The sequence below is a fragment of the Heterodontus francisci genome, chromosome 34 (assembly GCF_036365525.1).
Source record: "Heterodontus francisci isolate sHetFra1 chromosome 34, sHetFra1.hap1, whole genome shotgun sequence".
NCBI lineage: Eukaryota > Metazoa > Chordata > Chondrichthyes > Heterodontiformes > Heterodontidae > Heterodontus > Heterodontus francisci.
The window spans coordinates 48,599,670-48,625,311 of NC_090404.1; the positions used below are offsets into that span (position 1 = coordinate 48,599,670).

The 25,642-nt window shown below is 44.5% G+C and overlaps 1 protein-coding gene across 1 annotated transcript; it reads left to right on the forward strand.

Moving 5' to 3' along the window:
- The first annotated feature begins 3,049 nt into the window (after nt 1–3,049).
- LOC137348888 (probable G-protein coupled receptor 139) lies at nt 3,050–12,037 on the forward strand. Its single transcript, XM_068014120.1, has 2 exons — nt 3,050–3,119; nt 11,136–12,037. The coding sequence occupies exons 1-2, from the start codon at nt 3,050–3,052 to the stop codon at nt 12,035–12,037; spliced, it is 972 nt and encodes a 323-aa protein (XP_067870221.1).
- The last annotated feature ends 13,605 nt before the right edge of the window (nt 12,038–25,642 follow it).

Sequence of the window (25,642 nt, forward strand, 5' to 3'; positions counted from 1 at the left end):
ACCCATGGTTCGTGTTGGAGGCGCCAGAGACTTCGACTGCTAGCTATGATTCTAAGGGTAAGATGATGTTAGGTTGTTGCTGAACTAATCTGTGTGACAGCTCACTCAACCTTGGCTCCAATACCCAGACTTTACTGAGGTGGATGTGCAGCGTCAGCTGGCCTTTCTGTCACATTGTTGTATCCTGATCCCATGCCTACGTTGCAGCCAAAAGTATCATCCGGCTCTATTCCTTTGCTCTTTTCTTCTTGTTTGATGCAATGCAATTGTTGCAAAGACATTTAAGAGTCTAGAATATATGAATAGAATCGGAATTAGATATAGGCACGTCATATACCTTCCCAAATGAAAAAGGAAATTAGAATAGCAAAGAGATGTGATGAAAGAATATTGGCAAGTATAATAAAGGAGAACCCAAATATATTTCAACAGAACATTAAGAGTAATAAGGTCACTAAGGGAAGAGTCGGACCATGAAATACCAAAAAGGTCACCTGAATGTACAGGCAGAACTATGATTCTAAATGAATACTCGGCGTCTGTTTTTCACAAAAGAGGGGAAGATGCACGCATTGTAGTAACGAGGAGGTGAAATAGTGGATGTAATAAACATTGGGAGTGAGGAAGTTTTAAGAGGATTACCAGGGCCAGATGAAATGTATTCCTGGCTCTTAAAATAAGCCAAGGAGAAACTAGTAGATGCTCTGACCATCATTGTGCAATCCTCACTGGATGGATGTATGGTGCAGAAGGATTGGAGGTCTGCTAACGTTGTCACTTTGCTTAAAAAGGGAGCGAGGGATAGACAAAATGACGACAGGCCTGTCATTCTAACCTTAATAGTGGGAAAAAATATTGGACAAGTATGGATCTGTTAAGGGGAAATCGTATCTGAATAATGTGATTGGATTTTTTGAGGAGGTGACAAGGAGGATTGATGCGGGCACTGCAGTTGATGTGGTCTACATGGATTTTATCAAGGCTTTTGACAAGGTGCTGCATGGCAGAATGGTTAAAAGTGAGAAGCCGATAGGATCTAATGCAATGTAAGGAGCTGGATACAAAATTGGTTCAGTGGCAAGAAAAAAAGGTAATGGTTACCGTGTGTTTTTGTGACTGTAGGGCTGATTCCACTGGGGCTCTGCAGTCTCAGTATTAGGTTTCCTGATTTTTGTGGTAAATATCTATAATCTGAACTTAAATGTAAGAGGCACGACCAAGAAGTTTGAAAAATACACAAAAATTGGCCCAATTGTAAGTGATGAGGGAAGCTGTAGATTGCAGAAAGATATGAAATGATTGTTCAGGTGGGCATAAAAATAGCAAGTGGAATTCAAACCGGAGAAAGTTGAGGTGATGCATTTGACGAGGTCAAATAAAACAAAGGAGTATACAATAATGGGAGAATACTGAGAGGTGTAGAGGAAGTAAGGGTTACTGGAGTGAATGTCCACAGATCCCTGAAGAAAGCAGGACAGATCGATCAGGTGGTTAAGAAAGCAAATGAAATACTTTCCTTTCCCTGGTCAGAAGCTGGAAATTCAGCAGCGAACAACTCACATCCTGCCTCCCCAATGCCTGTCCACCATATTCAAGGTACAAACCAACAGTGTGATGGAATATTCTCCATTTGCCTGGATGGACGCCGCTCCAACAAGGCTCAAGAAACTCGAAACCATCCAGGACAAAGCAGCCCACTTGATTGACAGACCATTTACAAGCTTCAACATTCACTCTCTCCACCACCGACACACAGTGGCAGTAGTGTGTTACATCTATAAGATGCATTACAGCAACGCACCAAGGCGCCTTCGAAAGCACCTTGCTAACCCGCAACCTCTACCACCTAGAATGACAAGGGCAGCAGATGCATGGGAACACCACCACCTGTATGTTCCCCTCCAAGCCACACACCATCCTGATTTGGAACTATAACGCCGTTCCTTCATTGTCACTGTGTCAAAATTTCGGAACACCCTTCCTAACAGCACCGTTGGTGTACCTGCACCACAAGGACTGCAGCAGTTCAAGAACACAGCTCACCACCAGCTTCTTAAAGACAATTAGAAATGGGTAATAAATGTTGGCCCAACAGTTCAGATAACCTCATCACAGAAAGGATGTAATTGCACTAGAGAGGATACAGAGGAGATTAGAGAAAATAATGCCAGGACTGGGAAAATTCAGCTCTGAGTAAAGATCGGTTTGGCGCGGGTTTCTTTTCTTTGGAATAGAGGAGGTTGAAGGGAGATTTGATTGAGTGTACAAGTTTGCATGGGACCTGGATAAAATGGATGGGAACGACGTATTTCCCTTCGCAGAGACACTGATTGAAGTCATTGGTGGAAAGATTAGAGGGGAGGTGAGGAACAATGTTTTCACCCAGAAGGTCGGGAACTTGCTACTTGAAAGGGTAGTAGAGTCATAAACCCACATATCATTTGAAAGAGGCCTGGATATGCACCTGAAATCCCATAAACTCTAAGGATAAGTACAAAACGCTGGAATTCGGCTCAGTGGCTCGTTTTTCAGCAGGCACAGACAGGATGGGCAGAGTGACCTTCTTCTGTGCCGTAACCTTTTTCTGCATTTTCTAAGTATTCTACATATCCGACGAGGAGGTATGTGTAGAGATGTGGGCAGAGGGTAGGGTAGTGGCAGTGCATGAATTGCTCCTTAGGAGGGCCAACATGGACTCGATGGGTGGAATGGTCTTCCTCTGTGCTGCAACTATTCCATGATTCTATTCTATTCCATGAATGACGCACGATTTCAATATCAAACTCCATGAAATCCCTTTGGTCCATTTTTTTAAATGACAAATTATGGTAAAATTGACTGCATTAACTTGTGTGTTCAATGACTATAAATAATAGTAATGGTGATGCAACTGAATCTATCTCTTCAATGACTGTAATTAGCATTAATGGTAATGCAATCGAATTATGTCTCTGGTGGATTAGCATCAGCTATAATAGGGATGCTTTGAAAATTGAAAAGAGACAGAGTGGAACATTCAACAGACGTTGTTTTTCACTTCTCGCAGAAAATGCATACCCCACCCAGAGGTCCAGCCTGTGCCATTTACTACACAACTCTTGCAGCTATTGCAGTCCCAGGTAAAGTACTGGAACAAGTTACCCATTAACTCATTGTATGTTATCCTTTTTTTCTCAAGAAGAGCTGTAATAAAGAGTGTTGGAAGTTATGCTCCAGTTGGATAAATCTCTAGTTAGACCCCATTTTGAATGCTACCTAGTTTGGGGCAGCCCTGGATGGCATGCATTGCATATTCAGCAGTATGATCTTAGAGCTTAGGCAGTTGCATTATGCGAATGTTTTGCATATGTGCGACTGGAAGCCCCTTTACAATAGCAAATTAAGAGGCTTCTTTAACCCATGTGTTTAGTATGATTGAAAGGATTTGATAGCGTAGGCAGAGAGAAACAAAAACTTCCCTGGTGCAGGAAACAAGAAATAAAGGGGCATAACAAAATTGGAACTGGGCCGTCCTGAGGTAATGGCAGGTAGCACCTCTTGACACAAAGGAGGATGGTGCAAGGAATGGAAATTTTTAGCTGAGGAAAAATTCAGTAGGCTGACGTTGTTTTCCTTATGGAGCAATGACTTAACTGAGGTTGATCAAATTATGCATGGCCTATATAGAGTAAATAGGGACACCCTATTTGCCTCAGCAGAGGGCCAAAAACCAGTGACATAGATTTAAATTAATTGGTGGAAGGATTGTAGGGGAGATGAAGAAACATTTTTTCACCCATTGGGTGACAGGGACTAGAACTCCGCGTGAATGGATGGTAAATGCATGAACACTCGTCACTCTAAAAAAGAACTTGGCTGTCCACTTGAAGAACCATGACTTGCAGGGCTGTGTAAGAAGAGCAAGAAGTGGGGGTTAGGCTGGGTAACTCTTCATTGACTGGTACATTCACGATGGACCGAATAGCTTCCTTCTGTGTGGTAAATGTTCTATTATTCTCGAAAGTTGTCTCAATAAAAATTGAAACAGGAGGTTGCGGGAAGTTTTACTTCAGGTTTTCTAAAACGAATAGGAGCTATCCCCCTTAATACAGAGATCAACATCCAGGAGTCATCGATTGACATATGATTTAAAGGTTTTTTGGCGTACAGAACTTGCTATCTGAAAGAGTGGAAGAGGCAGGAACACCCATCACGTTTAAAAACAACAAAAAAGGTTGGATTTCCACTTGAAGTGCCATAAACAACAAAGCTGCCAGCTCAGTGCCAGAAATTGGGTTTAGCTGGATAACTCTTTTTCAGCTCACACCGATGCGATGGACCAAGTGTCCACCTTCTGTGCTGTAGATTTCTGCAATTATATTACTCCCAGAAATAACTGCTGAGACTAGATCAATTATTGAATTTTTGTTAGGCGAGGCTGTTGAGGATTCAAGAGCGGAACTGGGTAGATGATCTTCCGACACAAATCAGAGGTGATCTAACTGAATTATGATCAGGCTGTAGGAGCTGAATGGCTTTCTCCTGCCCCACTGTTCATAATTTTACACTGCGTGCAAGGAGCAAACTTCAACAGGTGTAATATTTTACAGAATGCAGAAAGCCTGCTTGTCCGTTCGAAACCAATTATGCCAACAGACTGAAGAACCCCCAGAGAATGTGAAAGAAAGCTGGGGAAAGTGAATGTTGTCCTCTGGCCATCTCAGCATTGATTGTTTTATGAGAAAATAAAGGAACATCAATCGATAGTCGTGGTTTTAGGCATTGAATTAAACTGTTACTTTTCTTGCTTTCGCTATTTTTCATACCAGAATACAGAACAAATGTAATGCTTGAATTTCAGAATTATGTTGTTCTAGACTAAATGTAGTAAATGCTTTCATCTGTAGCTGTTATTACTAAATCATAAAAAACTCAAATCCATAATTACGGCATTAGTGATTTTGACAAATAAATAAGTTGGTAAATTGATATTATAAGTTGGGCGGCACAGTGGCGCAGTGGTTCGCACCGCAGCCTCACAGCTCCAGGGACCTGGGTTCGATTCTGGGTGCTGCCTGTGTGGAGTTTGCAAGTTCTCCCTGTGTCTGCGTGGGTTTTCTCCGGGTGCTCCGGTTTCCTCCCACAAGCCAAAAGACTTGCAGGTTGATAGGTAAATTGGCCATTATAAATTGTCACTAGTATAGGTAGGTGGTAGGGAAATATAGGGACAGGTGGGGATGTATGGTCGGAATGTGGGATTAGTGTAGGATTAGTATAAATGGGTGGTTGATGTTCGGCACAGACTCGGTGGGCCGAAGGGCCTGTTTCAGTGCTGTATCTCTAATCTAATATAATAAGCAACTACACTGCGATTTGGTTTTAAGGAATATGCTTATTGAAGGTAAGTTACAGATCAACATGTACATGATAATTCAAAACTATAAAACAAGTGACTGAAAAACCATTTCCCAGGAGCATTAATATCAGGTTCCTGCTCTCATCTGTTCTGTGCGTCTCCCACTGCTCATCCCGTCCATTCAGTTTATCTCTCACTGCTCTTCCCATCTGTTCTGAGCCTGGTAATCGGAGCAGCAGCAAAAGAAAGGGCGGGCTGTCAGTCTCAACCGCCCAGGAGGGGGAAAAATACAAAATGATGACATGGCAAAAGGATTCACGTGGGTGAGTATAATAATAGACTTTTATATTAATTTAGATTAAGCGACTATAACGTAACACTAAATTAATTAATTCGAAATAAAACTAAAGCCAACTTGATAATTCAGCATTCAATTAGTAGATTTAGTTGATAAATTTAAATTAAATAACAAAGGATAGTAACAATAAAGGATTCAGGAATTAAATTCTGAGGTATGGTAGACAATAGGAGTTAAGTAAAAATATTTATGTCAGCCTCCTTATCAAATAAAGTGACATCAGTTCAGTTCACCGCCCAGAAACACTTTGGTCTGTATCACTAAAATAAAAACAAAGTACTGCGGATGCTGGAAATCTGAAATAAAAACAAGAAATGCTGGAACCACTCAGCAGGTCTGGCAGCATCTGTGGAAAGCTTTCCACAGATGCTTCCAGACCTGCTGAGTGGTTCCAGCATTTCTTGTTTTTAGTATTGGTCTTTTTCACAATTGTTGCACTTCCGCTGGGTCAAAGACATGGGACTCCCTTCTCAACAGTAGATGTACCGACACGAACTGGACTGCAGTTGCTGCAGAAGGCGGCTAACCACCCCTTCTCAAGGGCAATTAGGGTTGAGCAAAAATTCTGCATCGCCAGCAACACTTACATTCCAGGGAAGAGCAAAAGAAAACAAAAATCAGCTTATTGGTGAGGAGCTGGTGAGTCTTTTTTTAAGTCTTGATTGACAAGGGGAGGTGTTCTGTGGGAGATGGTTGGAAGAGGGCCTTCGTTTTCTAAGTGTTTAGTGAAAGACTCATTTTCTCATCCACTTCAGAGAAGGTGTTGACATTGAAATGGAGCTCAGTTTCAGCGTGACCGTGCAGGTATGTGTCATCTTCATACAGAAGCTCGATGACTGAGTCTGGGATGAATTTGGTTTTGGATTGAAGGCGGTGTAGACTTAACAGTGTCCTGTCTTTTCTGTGGATTATCTCCACGCCTGTGAGTAGTTTTCTGGAGGTGAAGTGCAGCATTGCGGCAAGAAAAACAGTGAAGAGGGTTGTTGTGATGGCATAGCCTTGCTTGGCTGCTGTCTTGACTGAAATAGGGTCCAATGTGGTTCCTGTGGCGAGGAACACGGCTTGCATGTCATTCTGGAATAGATAGAGGATCAATCAGGATTAATGGCGAGATCCTGGAAAATGTGGACCATTTTCCGTATCTTTGGAGCCTCCTTTCAGCGAAGGCAGACAGAGATGATAAGATTCATTATCATCTCCAGTTTAACAGCACGGCCTTCAGCCGATTGAGGGAGGCAGTATTTGAGAATCAGGATCTTGAAGCCGACACTAAGCTCATGGCTTACGTGGCGACAGTGATCCCTGCGCTTCTATATACTTCAGAGTCTTGGACAAGCTACAACAGGCACCTCAAAGCACTGGATGTGCCTCGACGAGATCCTGCAAGTGCGGTGCCAAGAAACGTTCCCCAACTGAAGCATGCACTCTCATGCCAAACTCCTCAGTATCAGTCACCCAATGCCAGATCCACAGGATGGGACATGTCATTTGCATGCCAGACACCAGACTCCCGAAGCAGCTGCTCTACTTAGAACTTGACCACAGCAGGAGACTCCCAGGAGGGCAGCAGAAACGCTTTAGAGATGCCCTCAAAGCATCCCTGTTTCGTGAACTTCCTAGATGGAGAAAGCTCATTCCAGGAAGCATTGTATACCGTGAGGGACATTGTCCAGGACATGCAGAGGCAAAGTCAAATTATCAACGGGAGTGCTCCAACCTCCGAACTACTCACCTACCTGACCCTTGAAGCACCACCTTCCCCTCATGTGGCAGAGTCTGCAGATCACGCATTGGACTTATCAGCCATCTCAGAACCCATCAATCCAGAGTGCAAGCTAGCTATTCGCCATCCCGAAAGACCACCAAAGAAGAACATTTAAATCATAATTATCTTTACGTTAGTCAGATAATAGCCTAGCAAACAGAGGCATGGCAGGACACCTCAGTCTCGGACAGCGCACATCCTGCTACATGTGGTAACACCAGGACGCTTTTCGTGTCCAAGAAAACCACTTGTGCAGCTGGAGGTCTTCGAGCTCCGGGTTGCTGAGCTTGAGCAGCAGCTGGCGTCGCTGCAATGTATCCTTATTCTGGGTGCTTCTTATTTCTAGAGTTGGTCACCAGGCTACTTAAGACTGTTCAAGCAAAGAGAGAATGGACGACTGCCAGACAGTCAAGGAGGACCAAGAAGATGTGCATGAGTCATTCTCGTGTATTGCTCTGCGACACGTCAAGCTACCTATGAGAATGATGGTTCATCTGTGGAGTACAGCAAGAGCGATGGTTGGCTCAACTGTAGAAGTGGGGCAGGAGGACGACTGGGACAGCAAAAGTGAAGGGGAATTCTATAGCTGGGGGAACAGAAAGTCGGTAGATGTATGTTGAGGTGAATTGAGCGTGGTAATTTGCCTCCCTCGTGTTACTGAATGGCTTTTGTTTATTAGTTCCTGGAATGTGGACATCGCTGGCTCGACCAGCATTTATTGCTCATCCGTATTTGCCCTTAAGGAGATGGTGGAGAGCTGACTACTTGAATCGCTTCAGTCCTTGCATGTACACCAGCAGTGCTGTTAGGAAAGTATCTTCCAGGATTTTGATCCAGCAACAGTAAGGAACGGAGATCTCGCTCCAGGTTAGGAAGATGTGTGGCTTGGAGGGTAACTTGCAGGTAATTATGTTCCCATGCATTGCCTGCCCTTTTCCTTCCAGGTGGTAGATTTCGCGGTTTCGAAGGTGCTGACTAAGGAGCCTTGATGGTTTTCTGCAACTTGTATATGGCACACACTGCAGTCACTGCGCGTCAGAGGTGAAGGGAGTGATGTTGAAGGTGATGGATGGGATGCCAATCAAGCGGGCTGCTTTGTCCTGAATGTTGTCGAACTTCTTGTGTGTTGTCGAAGCGTCATGCATCCAGATAAGTGAACATTATTCCATCACACTCCTGACTTGTGCCTTGGAGGTGGTGGACAGGTTTTTGGAATCAATTCCAATTGACATCCAGAAGTATACATTTATTTGTCTGCACTGTAACTCCATGTATCGCTTCTCCAGTGACCCTGGATGTTGTTTGACTCAGCCTTCTCCATGATTCATTTTATTAATTTCCAGTTGTATGATCTCAGTGCTTTTAGTTGTATGCCAGCCACCATATTCGTACAGAGCTCAGGCTGCCGCTTGGAGGTATTGAGAGAGTGCTGCATTGCGGGACCTGTAGTTTTTCCATAGCATATTAAATTGCTGCTTCATTTAGGTAATTGGAATGCAAGTTCCAATTTTATTGCTCTATGCTCCTCTGGGCAATATTATATCATCAAACGTTCGTAGATGAATTGGTCAATAGTTATGCTGCTGGTATTGCAGACTGACTCATTGAGAGTCTCTGCTCTGTCCGTCTAAGTGAAACCTTTCTACTGTGTTGAGAGCACTGTCAGATGGTCACGTCCATTAAAGTCTTCACAATCTTTATTCCATTTATTTTGGTATTAACTTAAAAGTTATTTTCGGCTTCCCATTTCAGGCTGCGCTGGCTACGACTTTTAATTGATATCTTTAATTTAATTGCATTATCTATTGATGCCCTAGCCATATATTATTTTCGGGAAACATTCTTTTAGATTTGAAAATCGTGCATTACTCTGCTATTTAAGAAAGGTGGGAGAGGGCAAGCAGGAAATTACAGGCCAGGCCTAAAAATCAATTGTCGAGAAACTGATGGATCTTAAAATTAAGGGTAGTGTGACTAAATACCTCGAAAGCTTTCAGCTGATCAGAAAAAAATCAGTATGGATTTGTAAACGGTAGATCATGCCTGATGAAGTTGATCAAATGACCTTCTCCCCGGTAAATACAGACGAGAAGTATTGAACAGGATCATGTTTATCGATGTTATTTGTATGGTCTTCCAGAGGCATTTGATAAAGTCCTTCATAAAAGACTTCGCTAAATTTGAAGCACATTCAACTGAAAGCATTTTTTTCCGGTGAGGAAATTGGCTGACAGGCAAGAGACAGAGTGCAGGGATAATTGGTAGGTATTGTCATTGACAGTGTTTGAACAGTGCTGCCCACAAGAATCTGTATTGGGACCTCAATAATTCACAGGATATATTCATGACTGAGATGATGCAACACCAGAGCCACGTATCCAAACGTGCCAATGACAGAAAGATAGGTTGTACTATGAGCACTGTACTTGAGTAACATTATGAAGAGAAACTGATAGATAAAACAAAAGAATGAAACTGTGGCAAACGGATTTTGATGTTGGCAAATGTGTGGTCACTCACTTTGACCTAAAGGGATAGAACAGGATGCTTTCTAAATGGAGAAAAGCTAGCAATAACGGCAATCCGAGGAGACCTGGGGGTCCAGGTACACAGAGCACTAAAATGGAATGAACTGAGACAAAACGGCTAATGGAATGCTGCAATTAAAACAAAAAGTGCTGGAATATTCAACAGGTCTGGCAGCATCTGTGGAGAGAGAAGCTGGGATGGAATGCTGGCTTTTGTCTCCAGAGGACAAGGATACAATTGGGTAGAAATTATGTTTTAGCTATTCAAACGTCCGGTTGGATCACACCTAGGGTACTGTGAGATGTTCTGGGAAGGATATATTGACACTTGGAAGAAGTGCAGCATAGATTTACCAGAAAGATACCTGGGTTAAATTACGCTGAGTGATTATAAAAATTAGCGTATAGTTCCTTGCACTGTAAAGATCTGAGGCTAATTTTATCGAAGTTTTCAAGATATTAAGAGGAACAGGTAGGATAGATAGATACAGAGAAAATGTTCGTAAGGTTGGGAATGCTGGGATTAGGGGCCATAGTTTAAAAATCAGAGCCAAATCATTTAGATGTGAATTTAGGAAACAGGTCTACACATGGTAGAAGTTTGCAACACTGTTCTGCAAATATTAACAGATTCCAAACCAATGATTAGCTTTAGATTTGCCATGCATAGATTTTTGTTAATCATAGGCAGTAAGGAATATGGAGCAAAGGCAGGTATATGTAGTTAGATCAGAAATCAGGCATTATTTCATTGAATGACCTACAGGCTCGTGGGATTAATTTGTCTGCTGATGTTCCTGTACTCCTATGTTCCTATGACTGTATTCACCATTGCACGACTGACCATTTTTCATTTCACTGACATTTCTATTTCTTTTAATGCCTTTGCTTTCATTATGAACATCTATATTTTGCTTCATTCAACTGAGACAATTTGTCGAGCACAGCTACGGCTTGGAAACTTACATCAGTTCCCATCACTGCAAGTATTAAATCTGAGACATCGGACCATAAGAACCAAAGTCGGGCATGAGCCTTGAGCCTGTTTGGACATTCAATGAAACCATACCTGATCTGCCGATCCAATCAACACCCGACTCCTACTACGAGTCTAATCTATTTTCTCTCTCTCCCACCTCTCTCTTACAGTTAATTTAGTGGCGATTGTGATCCTGTCCCTAGGGAGGTGTGGTCTCTCCAGATGTATCACTCGGTACCTGCTGTCCATGGCTGTGACGGATTTGCTAGTAATTATCACTGCCGTCCTATTAAACCGGATTCCTGCTGTTTATTTTCCAAATAGCTTCTTGTCCATTACTCCACTGTGCCGTCTCATCATTACATTAATTTATGCATCCAGAGACAGCTCAGTTTGGTTGACGGTCACTTTTACCTTCGATCGATTTGTGGCCATTTGTTGCCACAAGTTGAAAACAAAATTCTGCACAGAGCAAATGGCGGCCGTGATTATAGGAATGGTCTTTGCGCTCAGTTGCTTAATCAATATACCCTGGTACTTTATTCACGAACCAATATACATAATTAATAATGTCCCGTGGTATTGCAGACTGAAGGAAATCCGTTACACTTCACCAATTTGGGCTGCTTTTCATTGGACTGACCGTATTTTAACTCCTTGTCTCCCGTTCTTTCTGATTCTGTTTCTCAATGCTTTGACCGTCAGACACATTCTGGTGGCCAGTAGATTCCGCAGAAGTTTCCGGGCCCAGATCAATGGAGAGAATCAGGGTGATCCAGAAATGCAAAACAGGAGAAAGTCCATCGTTTTACTCTTTGCCATCTCGGGCAGTTTCATACTGTTGTGGATGACGTATTTTGTACAGTTCTTTTATGACAGGTTTACAAATGGTTATAAAATCAAAGGCTTCAGTGACCCCAAGTTTAGTCTCCGAGAAAGTACAAACATGCTTCAGCTTTTGAGCTGTTGCACAAACACATTTATTTATACAGTGACTCAGAGTAAATTCAGGGTACAGTTGAAGCATATTGTGCAATATCCGCTGAATGTAATAGTAAAATTAATTACATGATGAATATAATAATGTCCAGAAATAATTATGTCGTATCAGACTACCGTTAGCCTGCCTTACATTCAGAAAGCAATGATTTCCAGGACAATCTTTCGAACAACCTGCTGTCAATGGATTAAATGTGAACAGGAGGCACGTTTTCGCTTTCTGGCCTGCATGGAGATATCAAGCATCCCAATTGCCTGACAGGCGACCTTCCTGTACCAAAGAGACAAATATCCCAATTTATCAACAGGTAAAGGTCCTTTACCAGAGACAGAAAGAAATGTCTTACAGCACCAATGGTGCAAACAATGCAATTTACTGCTAAGCATCAGTCACTTGAGAAGTGTTTTGCAGGTGTTGGCCTTATGTTTGTCTGTTGCAGACGAGAATCTTCATGATAGCATCATATTCAAGTCTATCTCAGGCTATACACCAGGATTATTGACAGAGTGTCATTAAACGTTTTGCAGCAAGTATTTATTTAATGTGGAAATAAAGATGGTAATTTTCTTATGCTGATTTGATCATAGAGAGATGTAGCACTGAAAAAAGGCCCTTTGGACCACCAAGTCTGTGCCAACCAACAACCACCCATTTAAACTAGTCCTACATCAATCTCATATTCCCTACCGCATCCCCCCCCCACCCCCCCACACCGCCTTATACTCGGGGCAATTTACCTATCAACCTGCAAGTCTCCAACTGTGGGAGGAAACCGACACACCCAGCGAAACCCCCCACCGTCACAGGAAGAAATCGTAAATGCCGCACAAGCAGCACCCAGAACCAAACCTGGGCTGCTACAGTTGTGAGGTTGCTATGCTAACCACCGCACTGTGCCGTTCAGTGCGACACCCCCTCCTCCGCATCCTCTGCATCTTTTATGCTATTTAAGGTTTCATTGCTCTGGTATCTCTGTATAGCTCAACAACCCACAGGGCTGGAATTTATGGGCCCCCATGAGGCTTGTTCAGAGGTCGGCGGGGCCCATAAAATAGTGACAGCTGGCGGGGACGGAGGGCTCATCGTCACACATCTTCAAACGATCTTGCTGGTGGTGGAATAGACCAAAAATAGCCTTCCCCCCCAGTGGCAAATTGAAGCCCAAAAGTGGCATATTACCAGTCATTCAAGGGCCTCTCCCGCCGCCACTGAGAACTAACCAGCGGTTGGGACTGACTTTGCCTGCTGGAAGGTTACACAGTAAAACAAGGCGCTCTCCCTGTCGGCATGGTATGTGCCTTATCTGTGGACAATCTGTGGCCCGCGCATGGCCCTAGCTGGGAAAAAATGCAGCTCCCAGGACACTCCTCCACCTGGGCTTTACAATCAGCTCTCAAACCCACCACCCTCCCCCTTGGCTGGATCCTAACAGCCTGGACCCGGCGAGCCCACCTCACTCAACTGAGGTATGAGGTTCCAGCGCTTGATCAAGGTCCAAGAACCTAAGCAATACCGGAAGTGGACACTGCTCCCTGTGATGTTGCCGATACTGCTGAGCTGCCGGCCCTGGGATTGGTCAGCTGCTCTTGGGGACTGGATCGTTCGATTTCAAAGGAACGGGCATGCCAGCGAGGGACACTTAGGCTTGAAAACAATTTCGGATCACTGTTAAGGGGCAGGACGTGGCCATGGGCTGGTTCCACCAGCGGTTCAGTCCAGTGGTGGGAGCGCTGCCTCTTCCATAAAATCCAACTCAGAGAGTCATAGACTTATACAGCACAGGAACAGGCCCTTCAGCCCGTCGTGTCTCCGCCAGCCATCAAGCACCTAATTATTCTAATCCCATCTATCAGCACTTGGCTCTTAGCCATGTATGCTATGACTTTTCAAGTGCTCATCCGTACTTCTTAAATGTTATGAGGGTTCCTGTCTCTACACCTGTTCAGCCAGTGCGTTCCAGATTCCAACCACCCTTTGGGTTAAAATGTTTTCCCTCAAATCCCTTCTAAATCTGCCCCTTACCTTCAATCTTTGCCCGCTGGTTATTGTCACCTCTGCTAAGGAAAAATGTTTCTTTCTGTCTCGGCTATCAATGCCCCTCATAATTTTGTATACCTCAATCATATTTCCCCTCAGCCTGCTCGGTCGAAGGAAAACAATGTTAGTTTTTTCAGTCTCTCTTCATAGCTGAAATGCTCCAGCCCAGGCAACATATTCGTGAATATCCTCTTCACCATCCCCAGTGCCATCACATCCTTCCGAAAGTGTGGTACCCAGAACTGTACACAGTACTCCAACTGTGACCTAACTAGCGTTTCTCTAGCTCCATCATAATATCCCTGCTCTTATATTCTATGCCTTGGCTAATAAAGGCAAGTCTGCCATTAACCTTCCTAACCACCTCATCGACCTGTTGTGCTGCCTTCAGTGATCGAAGAACAAGTACACCAAGGTCCCTCTGACGCTCTGTACTTCCCTGGGTTCTACCTACCATTGTATGTTCCATTGTCTTGTTCGTCCTCCCAAAATGCATCACATCTCACTTCTCTGGCTTAAATTCCATTTACTACTGCTCCGCCCATTTTAGCAGCCCATCTATATCGTCCTGCAATCTAAATCTTTCCTCCTCAATATTTAGCACACCACCAATTTTCATGTCATTTGCAAACTTACTGATCATACCACCTATATTCACGTCTAAATCATTAATGTACACTACAAACAGCAAGGATCCAGGCACCGATCCATGCGGTACGCAGCTGTTTACTAAAGCACGGCAATGCCCTGTTATATAGCTTTATACGTGAGGTAAAGGTCTGCAAAGGAAACCGGACCGGGCCCAAATGCTGGAACCGGAAGTGCGACCCGATCCGAACCTGACACATGTCCTCCGGTCCCGTCAGCGTCGGGACGGGTGGCAGGCCTTTACCCATATACTGATGTACAGGCCTGCTACCCGACCCGACCCGACCCCGACGGGACCCGACTTTACTGGTCACAGGCTTCAAATCGCAAGTTGGGATTGATACAGTCTTCTGAGCAGGTAACGGGCACTGGGATCGGTTTAGGCTCAGAAGAAAGCTATAGCGAGATGGCAGACAGTGGGATTTGTTATAAATTGCGATGAGGAGAGGGCATGGTAATGAGATTCGTTATGGATTTTAAAGGCCTATGGAGAGAGCGTGGTGGCAGTCAGTTGATTTTCGAGATTGACACAAGACTGTGCAGAAAGGCTGCCAAAGTGATTTTCTTTGCATTGATGCCGATGGAGAGTGTGGAGTAGTGGAATTGGTTTGGGACAGGCACCGTGCTATGAGAAAAAGCAGGGCAGCATGATTAAACTTGGATTGGGAGAGAGCTACGGCGAGAGAAAGGGGCTGTGGAAATTGCTTTGGATCGATACAGGAATATGGAAGACAGTGGGTCTGTGGTCATTGTTTTGCATTTTTTCTATGAAACTAAAATGAATCCTGTTGTCTACTTTGGTATGTCCTGAGATCATACAGAAAAAGCTCGTTGCGGTAAATACTTGTTTTTCCAACTGGAGGATGATAGACAGCGTTGTTCCCAATGATCAGGGCTAGGACTTGGATATTGGAATACAGAGTAAAAGTTTGAAAAATTCCCAAGACTTCCAAAACTTGGAGGTATGAAAAACAGTGAGGATGATGCAAATCAACTGCAACAGGACATATATAGGTTAGCAGAACGGGCTAAGTGGCAGATTAAATTTAATACGGACAAATGTGAGCTTATGCATTTTGACACATGGGATAGGGATAGGCACGACAGAATTCATGGCGCAGTTCCAAAAAGTATGCAGGGACAGAGGGTCCTACGATTTTATTTGCATTGATCTTTGAAGGTGGCAGGACATATTGAGAGAGTGGTTCAAAAAGCATATGGATCTTTGGCTTCTTCAATAGAGGCATACAGTACAAAAGTAGAGAAGTTATGCTGAACAATTATACAGCTCTGCTTTCTCCTTTAGCTACCCTATTAGTTGCAGCCCTAAAAAAGATCTGCCATAATGATTTTATTTGCATAAATCTGTGTTGACTTTGTCCGCAATTATATTAGTATTTTCTGAATGCCCTGATACTTGATTCCCATATTGGATTCTAGTATTTTCCCTAGAACTAATTGGTCTATAGTTTCCTGTTTCCTTTTTTCCTCTTTTTTGGACATAGTATCACATTTGTTTCTTCCAGTTAGTAGGGCCCTTTATAAAATCTATGGAATTCCAGAATGTCAGATCAAAAGCAATACAGGCAGCTGGACATATCGACAGTATGGTTAGGAAAGTATATGAGATCTTGTGCTTCATAGCACTGAAGGCATTGAAGGCAAAAGCAGCGAAGTTATGCTGCACCTTTATAAAGCTCTAGTTAGGCTCCAACTGCAGAATTACACCCAGCTTTGTTCCCCACCCTTTAGGAAGCATATGAGAGTCCTTGAGTGGGTGCAGAGAAAATTTAACAGAATCATGCCAGGGATGGGGCGATTTTAGTTACAAGCTTAGCATAGAAAATTTGCGGTTGTTCCCCTTGGAATAAAAGAGATTGAGTGAAGATTTAATAGCGGAGTACAAGATTAAGACAGGCTTCGATAAGTTAGAAAAGGAAAATCGGTTCCCATTAACTAATGGTACAAGGTCCAGCGGACAAAGATTAAAGGCTTTGGGCAAGAGATGCAGGGGGATGTGAGGAAGAACTTCTTTGTTTTCACAGCGGGAGTTAATAGCTTCGAACTCGCTGCCCACAAGTGTGGTTGAAGTAGAGACAACCAATGACTTCAAAAGTAAATCAGATGGCTACTTAAAGGAAATAAACGTGCATGATGATTGAACAGGTGAGTGGGCCTGACTGTATAGGTCTGTGGAGAACTGACTTGGCCTCGTAATGTCTCTATGACTCTACTCTATGACCTGATGGATCCTTCGTATTGGTGTGAGACCAGTTGGGCATTGATGGAGTGGAAGCCCTTCCTGTTCATGGAGGCTGTTTTGCAAGTGTCCTGATGGCCACATATGTACAGTTGATCAAACCTTGCAACGGGAGAATCCATCCATGGCCCCGAATCCTACAGCCCTCTCAGCCTGACTGTACAGATCATTGTTGAAGGCGAAGAATTAGCTGGCCCTCCTGAACATGGCACTGGTGACCGTCTTGATGTCTCATTTAGTCGCGGACTGGGGGAATCCCTGATTAACTAATTACCATATTTACCTTGATTTAATTAATTGCTTAATTACCTTGCCGCCACCTTGAAGTGTCATACAATCATACAGTCGTACAGCGTAGACATAGGCCATTCTGCCCACTGCGTCCATGCCGACCATAATGCCTATCTATACTGATCCCACCTGCCTACATTAACTCCATATCCCTCTGTGCCTTTTTCATTCAAGTACCTGTCCAGATGCCTCTTAAATGTTGTTACAGTTCCGGTCTCCACCACCTCCTCTGGCAGCTCATTCCAGATAGCCACTATTCTTTGTGTGAAAAATGTAGCCCTTTGATACCCTTTAAACCTCCTCCCTCTCACCTTAAATCTATGCCCTCCAGTTTTAGTCAACCCTACCATGGGAAAAACAGACTATCTACCCTATCTATGCCTCTCATAATGTTATATACCTTTATCATGACTCCTCTCTGCCTGCTTCGCTCCAGGGAAAACAGACTCAGCCTATCCAATCTCTCTTTATTTCTCAAGCCCTCCAAACCAGGCAACATCCTTGTGAATCTTTTCTGAACCCTCTCTAGCATAATCACATCTTTCCTGTAGTGCCGTGACCAGAACTGCACACAGTACTCCAAATGCGGCTGAACCAACGTTATGTACAACTGTAGCATGACGTCCCAACTCTTGTCCTCAATGCCTCGGCCAATGAAGGCAAGCATGCCATATGCCTTATTCACCACTCTGTCTACCTGTGTTGCCACTTTCAGGGAAGTATGTACTTGCACCCCAAGATCTCACTGCTCAACAATACAGCTCGGGGCCCTGCCATTCACTGTATCTGTCCTGCCCTGGTTCATCTTCCCAAAATGCATTACTTCGCACTTGTCTGCGTTAAATTACATTTGCCAATCCATTGCCCACTTTCCCAGCTGATCAAGATCCTGTTGCAACCTTAGACAACCGTCTTCACTGTCACTATACCACCAATTTTGGTGTCACCTGTTAACTTCCGAATCATGCCCCCTACATTCACATCCAAGTCATTAATATATATGACAAACAACAGAGGGCCCAGCGCCAATCCCTGCAGCACACCACTTGTCACCGGCCTCCAATCTGAAAAACAAACCTCCACTACGACCCTCTGCCTCCTATCACCAAGCCAATTGTGTATCCAATTGGCTAGTTCACTCGAGATCTCATGTGTTCGAACCTGCCGGACCAGCCTACCATGCGGGACTTTGTCAACGGCCTTTCAAAAGTCCATGCAGACACCGTCCATTGCCCTGCCCTCGTCAATCCTCTTTGTCACCCCCTCAAAAAACTCAATCAAATTTGTGAGGCATGATTTCCCACGCACAAACCATGCTGACTTACCCTAAACAGACCATGCCTTTCCAAATGCATATAAATCCTGTCTCTCAGAATCCCTTCCAATAACTTTCCCACCACTGATGTAAGGCTCACAGGCCTGTAGTTCCCTGGCATATCCCTGCTGACCTGCGTAAATAAGGCACAACATTAGCTTTCCTCTAATCTTCCAGTACCTCACCTGTGGCTAACGATGGTACAAAACTCTCTGCCAGGGCCCCAGCAATCTCTTCCCTTGCTTCCCATATCATCCTGGGATACACCTGGTCAGGCACTGGGGATTTATCCATCTTAATGTGCTTCAAAACCTCCAACACCTCCTCCTTTGTAATGTTGATATGCTCCAGGATATCGGTGTTCCCTCACTTGAACCCATTATCTTCCATGATCTTCCCCACGGTAAATACAGACCAGAAGGATTCATTTAAGACCTCGCCCATTTCCCGTCGCTCCACGCATCGATTACCACACTGATCCTTAAGGGGACCTACTCTCTCCCGAGCTACCCTTTTGCTCTTAATATACTTATAGAATCTTATAGGATTCCCCTTTATCTTTTCTGCCTGGGAAATCTCATGGCCCATTTTCACCCTTCTAATTTCCTTCTTAAGTGTACTCATACAACCGCTAAACTTAGAGAGACTCGCTTGCTCCCAGCTGCCCATACCTGACATATGCCTCCTTCTTTGTCCTCAATATCCCTCGTCTACCAAGGTTCCCTATACCTGCCAGCCTTGCCCTTCAATATAACAGGAACGTGCCGGCCCTGAACACTTCCTATCTCACTTTTAAAAGTCTCCCACTTGCCAGACGTCCATTTACCTATAAACAGCCTCTCCCATTCAACTTTTGAGAGTTCCTGTCTGATGCCATTGAAATTAGCCTTCCCTCAATGTAGGACTTCAACTTGAGGATCAATCCTATCCTTTTCCATAGCTATCTTGAAGCTGATAGAGTTATGGTCACATGTCCCAAAGTGGTCCCCCACTGACACATCAACCACCTGCCCAGCCTCATTTCCTAAGAGGAGGTCGCGTGTTGCCCCTTCTCTAGTAGGGCCATCCCCATACTGCTTCACAAAACTATCCTGGACACACTTAACAAATTCTTCCCCATCTGATCCCTTCGCATTAGGGAAGTCCCATTCAATATAAGCAATGTTAAAATCACCTGCTATTGCAACCCTATAATTCCTACACCTATCGATGATTTCCTGACATATCTGCTCCTCCAATTCCCTCTGACTATTGGGGGCCTATAGTATAATCCCATCAAAGTGATCACTCCTTTCTTATTTCTATGTTCCAGCTATATGGCCTCGCTGGACATTCCCCCGGGATGTTTAGATTAGATTAGAAATACAGCACTGCAACAGGCCCTTCGGCCCACCGAGTCTGTGCCGACCATCAACCAGCCATTTATACTAATCCGACACTTTTGCCATATTCCTACTAAACATCCCCACCTTTCCCTCTATTTTCCCTACCATCTACCTATACTAGGAGCAATTTATCATGGCCAATTTACCTTTCAACCTGCAAGTCTTTGGCATGTGGGAGGAAACCGGAGCACCCGGAGAAAAACACTCAGACACAGGGAGAACTTGCAAACTCCACGCAGGCAGTACCCAGAATTGAACCCGGATCCCTGGAGCTGTGAGGCTGCAGTGCTAACCACTGCGCTACTGTGCCGCCCCTCTCTAAGTACTGCTGTGATGTCCTCCCTAATCAATAGTGCAAATCCCCCTCCTCTCTTACCACAACCTCTGTCACGCCACTAGCATCGGTAATCCGGAACATTGAGCTGCCAGTCATGTCCATCCCTCAACCACGTTTCCGTAATAGCTATAATATCACACTCCCATGTACCGATCCATGCTCAGAGTTTATCTGCCTTACCTGTAAGCCTTCTTGGATTAAAGTAAATGAAATGTCGCCTACCAGACCTTACACGCTTTCCATCAGAGAGACTACTTCTTTGGGTCCCAGCCCCCTGCCAGACTAGTTTAAACCCGCCCGTGTGTTACTATCAAACCACACCGAAAGGATGTTTGTCCCCTTCCAGTTCAGGTGCAACCTGTCCCTCTTGCACAGGTCACCTCTGCACCAGAAAAGATCCCAATGATCCAAGTAGCTGAAGCCCTGCCGCTTACACCAGCCCCTCAGCCACACATTCATTTGCCCTATCCTCATATTCCTACCCTCACTGGCACGTGGCACAGGGAGTAATCCTGAAATTACAACCGTAGAGGTCCTGATTTTTAACCTTCTCCTAACTCCTCACATTCACTTTGCAGGACTTCATCTCTTTTCCTGGCTTTGTCGTTTGTACCAATATGGACTGCGACCTCTGGCTGCTCACCCTCCCCTTTCAGAATGTCCTGCAGCCGCTCAGAGACATCCTTAACCCGAGCTCCAGGGAGGCAACATACCATCCTGGAGTAAAAACAAGAAATGCTGGAACGACTCAGCAGGTCTGGCAGCATCTGTGGAAAGAGAAGCAGAGTTAACGTTTCGGGTCAGTGACCCTTCTTCGGAACTACCTCCGAAGAAGAGTCACTGACCCAAAACGCTAACTCTGCTTCTCTTTCCATGGATGCTGCCTGGCCTGCTGAGTGGTTCCAGCATTTCTTGTTTTTATTTCAGATTTCCAGCATCCGCAGTATTTTGCTTTTAGTATACCATCCTGGAGTCTCGTTTGCGGCCACAGAAGCGCCTATTTGCACGCCTTACGATAGAATTCCCGATCACTATAGCTCTTACACCCCTTTTCTTCCCCGCTGTGCCACAGAGCCCTGCGTGCTGTCACGAACTTGGCTGTTGCTGCTTTCTCCTGGTAGGTCGTCCCCTCAACAGTATCCAAAGTGGTATATCTGTTTTGGAGAGGGATGGCCACAGGGGACTCCTGCAGTACCTGCCTGTGCCTACTGACCGTCTGGTGGTCACCCATCACTTTTCTGTCAGGCTGATCTTCTTTCTATACCATACGCCCTTCAGAAATTATGGAACTAAGGTCAAGACAACAGTTTTGAAGCATTCCATCGTTATTTTATTGGACGTCCCACCGCCTGGACCGCCTGCAACTCGATAAGAAAATTCAGTCCCAAACTTCCGTCTTTCTCAGCATTAAATGTATTCAATGAGGGAGAATCCACAATCATCTGATGTAAAGAATTGCAAAGATTTAGAACCCCTGGGTGAAGGAATTTCTCCTCATCTCAGTCCTAAATGATTAACCCCTTATCCTGCGACTGCCCCCATGTGTTTCAGATACTCGATTTAGGGGAAACAATCTCTCACTCTCCACCTTGTCAAGCCCCTTTAGAGTCTTGTATGTGTCATTGAAATCACATCTCATTCTTCTAAACTCCAGGGAAAAGAGACCTAATTTAGTCAGCCTTTGATTCTAGATCAATCCCTCATCCGAAGGAACCAATGTAGTTAACCTTAGGTATACCGTCTGCAATACGAGTATATATTTCCTTTCATATGGCGATAAAAACTGCGCACAGTTCTCTAGGTATGGTCTTAGCAAGGTCCTGTGCACTTGTAACAATGTTTTTTTATTCTTGTATTCTAATCTCAAACAATAAAGGTCATCATGCCATTTGCCTTCCTTCATTCTAACGTTGTGTGTTTTTGGGACAACATTTACAAGTTTCACACCTTTAAAAACTATTCTGCTTTTCTATTCTTACTACCAAAGTGAACAACCTTTCATATCGCAACACTATACTTCATCTGTCACCTTGTCGTGCGATCATTTAACCTGTTTATATCTATTTGAAGCCTCTTTATGCCCTCCTCACAGCATGTATTCTCACCTAGCTTTGTAGGATAAGCAACCTTAGGTAGATTGGTTATTTTCTCTGGATGGGTAATCTCGACATGGGGTTACATTCTCAGCACAAGTGGCCGACCACTTGAGTGAAATTCCTTCACTCTCAATCTATTGAATTCTTCACTTAATAAGGTTATGGATGCTGTATCGTTTAACATATTTAAGACAGAAATTGACAGATGTTTGGTCTCTCAAAAAATCAAGGGATATGGGGAGCAGGCAGCAAAGTGGAGTTGAAGCCAAAGATCAGCCATGCTCATATTGATTACTGCAGCAGGCTCTGCAGGCTACATAGTCTACTCTTGCTCAAGTGTCTTATGTTCTTATGTTCTTATGTTTAATGTGCAAGATCTTTGTATTAGCAGCTGATTGGAAGCAACCTTGGAACATCTATGGATACCAAATTTCAACCCAATACTATGCCCACATACAATCCAAGAAAAGGGGGAGCAGAACCGGATGGAACCTGCTTCCTGACCTATCTCAAGATTGACTGACCTTTTGGTCAGCTATGTGGCCTGGTCCAATCTGCACCTTCTCCTTTGTTATCTCTTGCCCAACCCCCACCTCACTTGTTTATAATCTGTGACTTTTCTAATATTTGTCAGTTCCGAAGAAGGGTCACTGACCCGAAACGTTAACTCTGCTTCTCTTTCCACAGATGCTGCCAGACCTGCTGAGTGAATCCAGCATTTCTTGTTTTTGTTTCAAGATTGACTACACAGTCTGATTGGCTCAAGAACGTTCAGGAAAAAAAAGTGAAAGTAAGACTGGCGTAAGCGGTTTTGGATTAAAATAAATACGTTTAAAGGCTTAAAACAACAGTTAAAACTGCTGTGAGAAAGAAACAAACTGCACACTCTAGTTTAAAGGAAAAGGCAATTGGATTTTGTTTTCTGTTTCTGACCGTTGGGGAAGTATCCTGACTTGCGAATGAAAGACTGAAATAGTCTGAATTCTGCTTTCTTTTCAATGTCAGCATGATTTTCTATTCTGTTCAACCTATTGTAATTATTGATGTGTATTGCTTTAGGTTTGTTGATTTCTCTTTATGTATATTGTTTTTCGAGTAATTAAGTCATATATTTGGTATTGAACGGTTTAAAACTGTGGACTGGATTTTATTCCAGTGATGGGAGTCTCAGCGGTAGGCTGGAAGGCTCCACTCCCTCTCAGACCCTTGGGCCCCAAATTTACGCCCAACCCCAGAGCAGACGAGGAGCCTGAGGCACTGGCAGGCGACGTTCCTGTCACCTGCCTGCCTTCACTGTTATTTTACCAGTGGTGGCGGATTGGAAGGCAGCCTGCTCACCCTTAAGCCATTTAAGGCCAGTAGAGGGTCATTTACTGCGCAATTCGACACCAGACGAGGCCGCCGAGCATTGCCTCCTGGTCTCCTTGCGGGATGAGGGTGGGCACTCCTGATCGGGCACCCTGTGCCCAATGGAGGAACAGCGCAGGCTACCCCAACTGAAGCAGAATCTTTGCCTTACGTTACAATCATCACCTGCCTGCTGGGAATAGCCGATTGCCGTTGATCCCACTTAGTTTCTCAGAGGCTGATGTCCATGATCCTTCTCTCTTTGGGTGCCCGCCCAGCAGTGGCCACTTGTCCCGGTGTCGCTGCTGGAACTGAGTAGCTTCCGGCACTCTGATTGGTCAGCTGCTCTTGGAGGAGCGACTTCGTACATCAGTGGGGCGAAAAATCAAACTGCGTGAATTCAGAGCTTGAGCCGTGCCGAATAGCAGCATGACTTGCACGCTGGGTAAAGCTGGCCTCACCGCCGCCTCCCAGCCAGTGGGTGGGGCCACCGACTCCTCGTTAAATTCCAGCTGGAGTGTTAAGTGGCGTTGTTTTTGACAGGGCCATTGTTTCCAGCCCCGCTGATAGGTTGGTGGGGGGCGTTTGTGAAGAAAAGTCTTCTTGGGGGGGGGACAGTTATGGATCCCTGCAGGCCCTCTACAGCTATGGATTCATACCTCCAAATGAGCCTCCCCATTCCCCACCCCACTTTACATGACAGCATCCCCCAAGAGCAGCAGGCGCCTCACCATTCAACAAAATTGAGGTGGAGAATGGAAGCAACCCGTAAGTGCCCATTCATTAGGCACTTAAGGACTTTTATTGGCCTGGGATGGGAAGACTATACTGTGGCCTTCCCCGCCTCGGAAACACAGCAGGGAGCCAGCATGACATCAGAAACAGTGTCCCCTGACATTTCGTTTGCACCCACCTCTGTGTCCACTTCTCAGGGCAGAGCAGAATCCTGTGCAGTTGTCTTCCTTGGGCTTGAGACTTTGTAATGGAGCACAACATTTGCCAATCTTCGTTTACATTTCATTACAGGGATCAATATTTCCAAGATGCATTGAAGCATGAATGTGTGGAGATGATTGTTGCATGTGTTCATTTCAATTTAGGATATTACAACCAATGTTGTGGAAAAATTGGATTGCATTTTACATTGAAGAATTTAGTATGGAAGCTTCTCAGCTCATAGGCTGGAGGAGGAACCATCCTACTAAACTTTGGTCTACGTGTTGAAGCTTTAGTTTCACTTTAAATTCTAACCTTTTCTTCAGTTATTTTCAGTAATAAAACAATAATTTCGGAAGGCGCCTGATGGAAGAACAAAAACAGTTATGATATCTTAGCATGAATAGAAGATTGGCAAAATAAAAGGAAACAGAGGCCAGAATTAAAGGGTCATTTTGCGATGGGAACGCAGGCTGTCGCGGCATGTGGGTGTGGGGGCGGTAGTGGGGGCTAGTGATTCGGTAGTCCATAAAATAGGGAGGGAAGACGGTGGAAAAAAAGACTGCCCTCTCGTAGCCCGTTCTGGATTTTACTGTCCATGCCCATCACAGACGGTGGGCTTCGCACATCCACAATACTGGAAGGTAAATAAGGTAATTATGGGTCCAGTAGACTGCAATTTTATTTCATGTAACCGATTCCACGAATGGTGCGTGGACACGACGGGCCAGTAGGCCCTCGCCTGATTAAAGGTGGCGGCAAGGGGGCGGGACATCTGTAGAAGCTTCACTAGGAGGCCATCTGGCTGGATTTTACTCTGGCAATGGGGATCCTGACGGCAGGCTGGAAGATGTCTGAAGACCTCGCCTCGGCCCTCCGCCTGAACACGATTGCAATTCCACAGAGGGCAGTCACTTACCTGCCCACTGTCGGGGACACCATCCCTTAAGGATGAACTTCCACTTCCAGAGATGACGTATAATTGGAGGGTGGTTACTACAGCTCTTCAAACAGAGAAGGCCCGT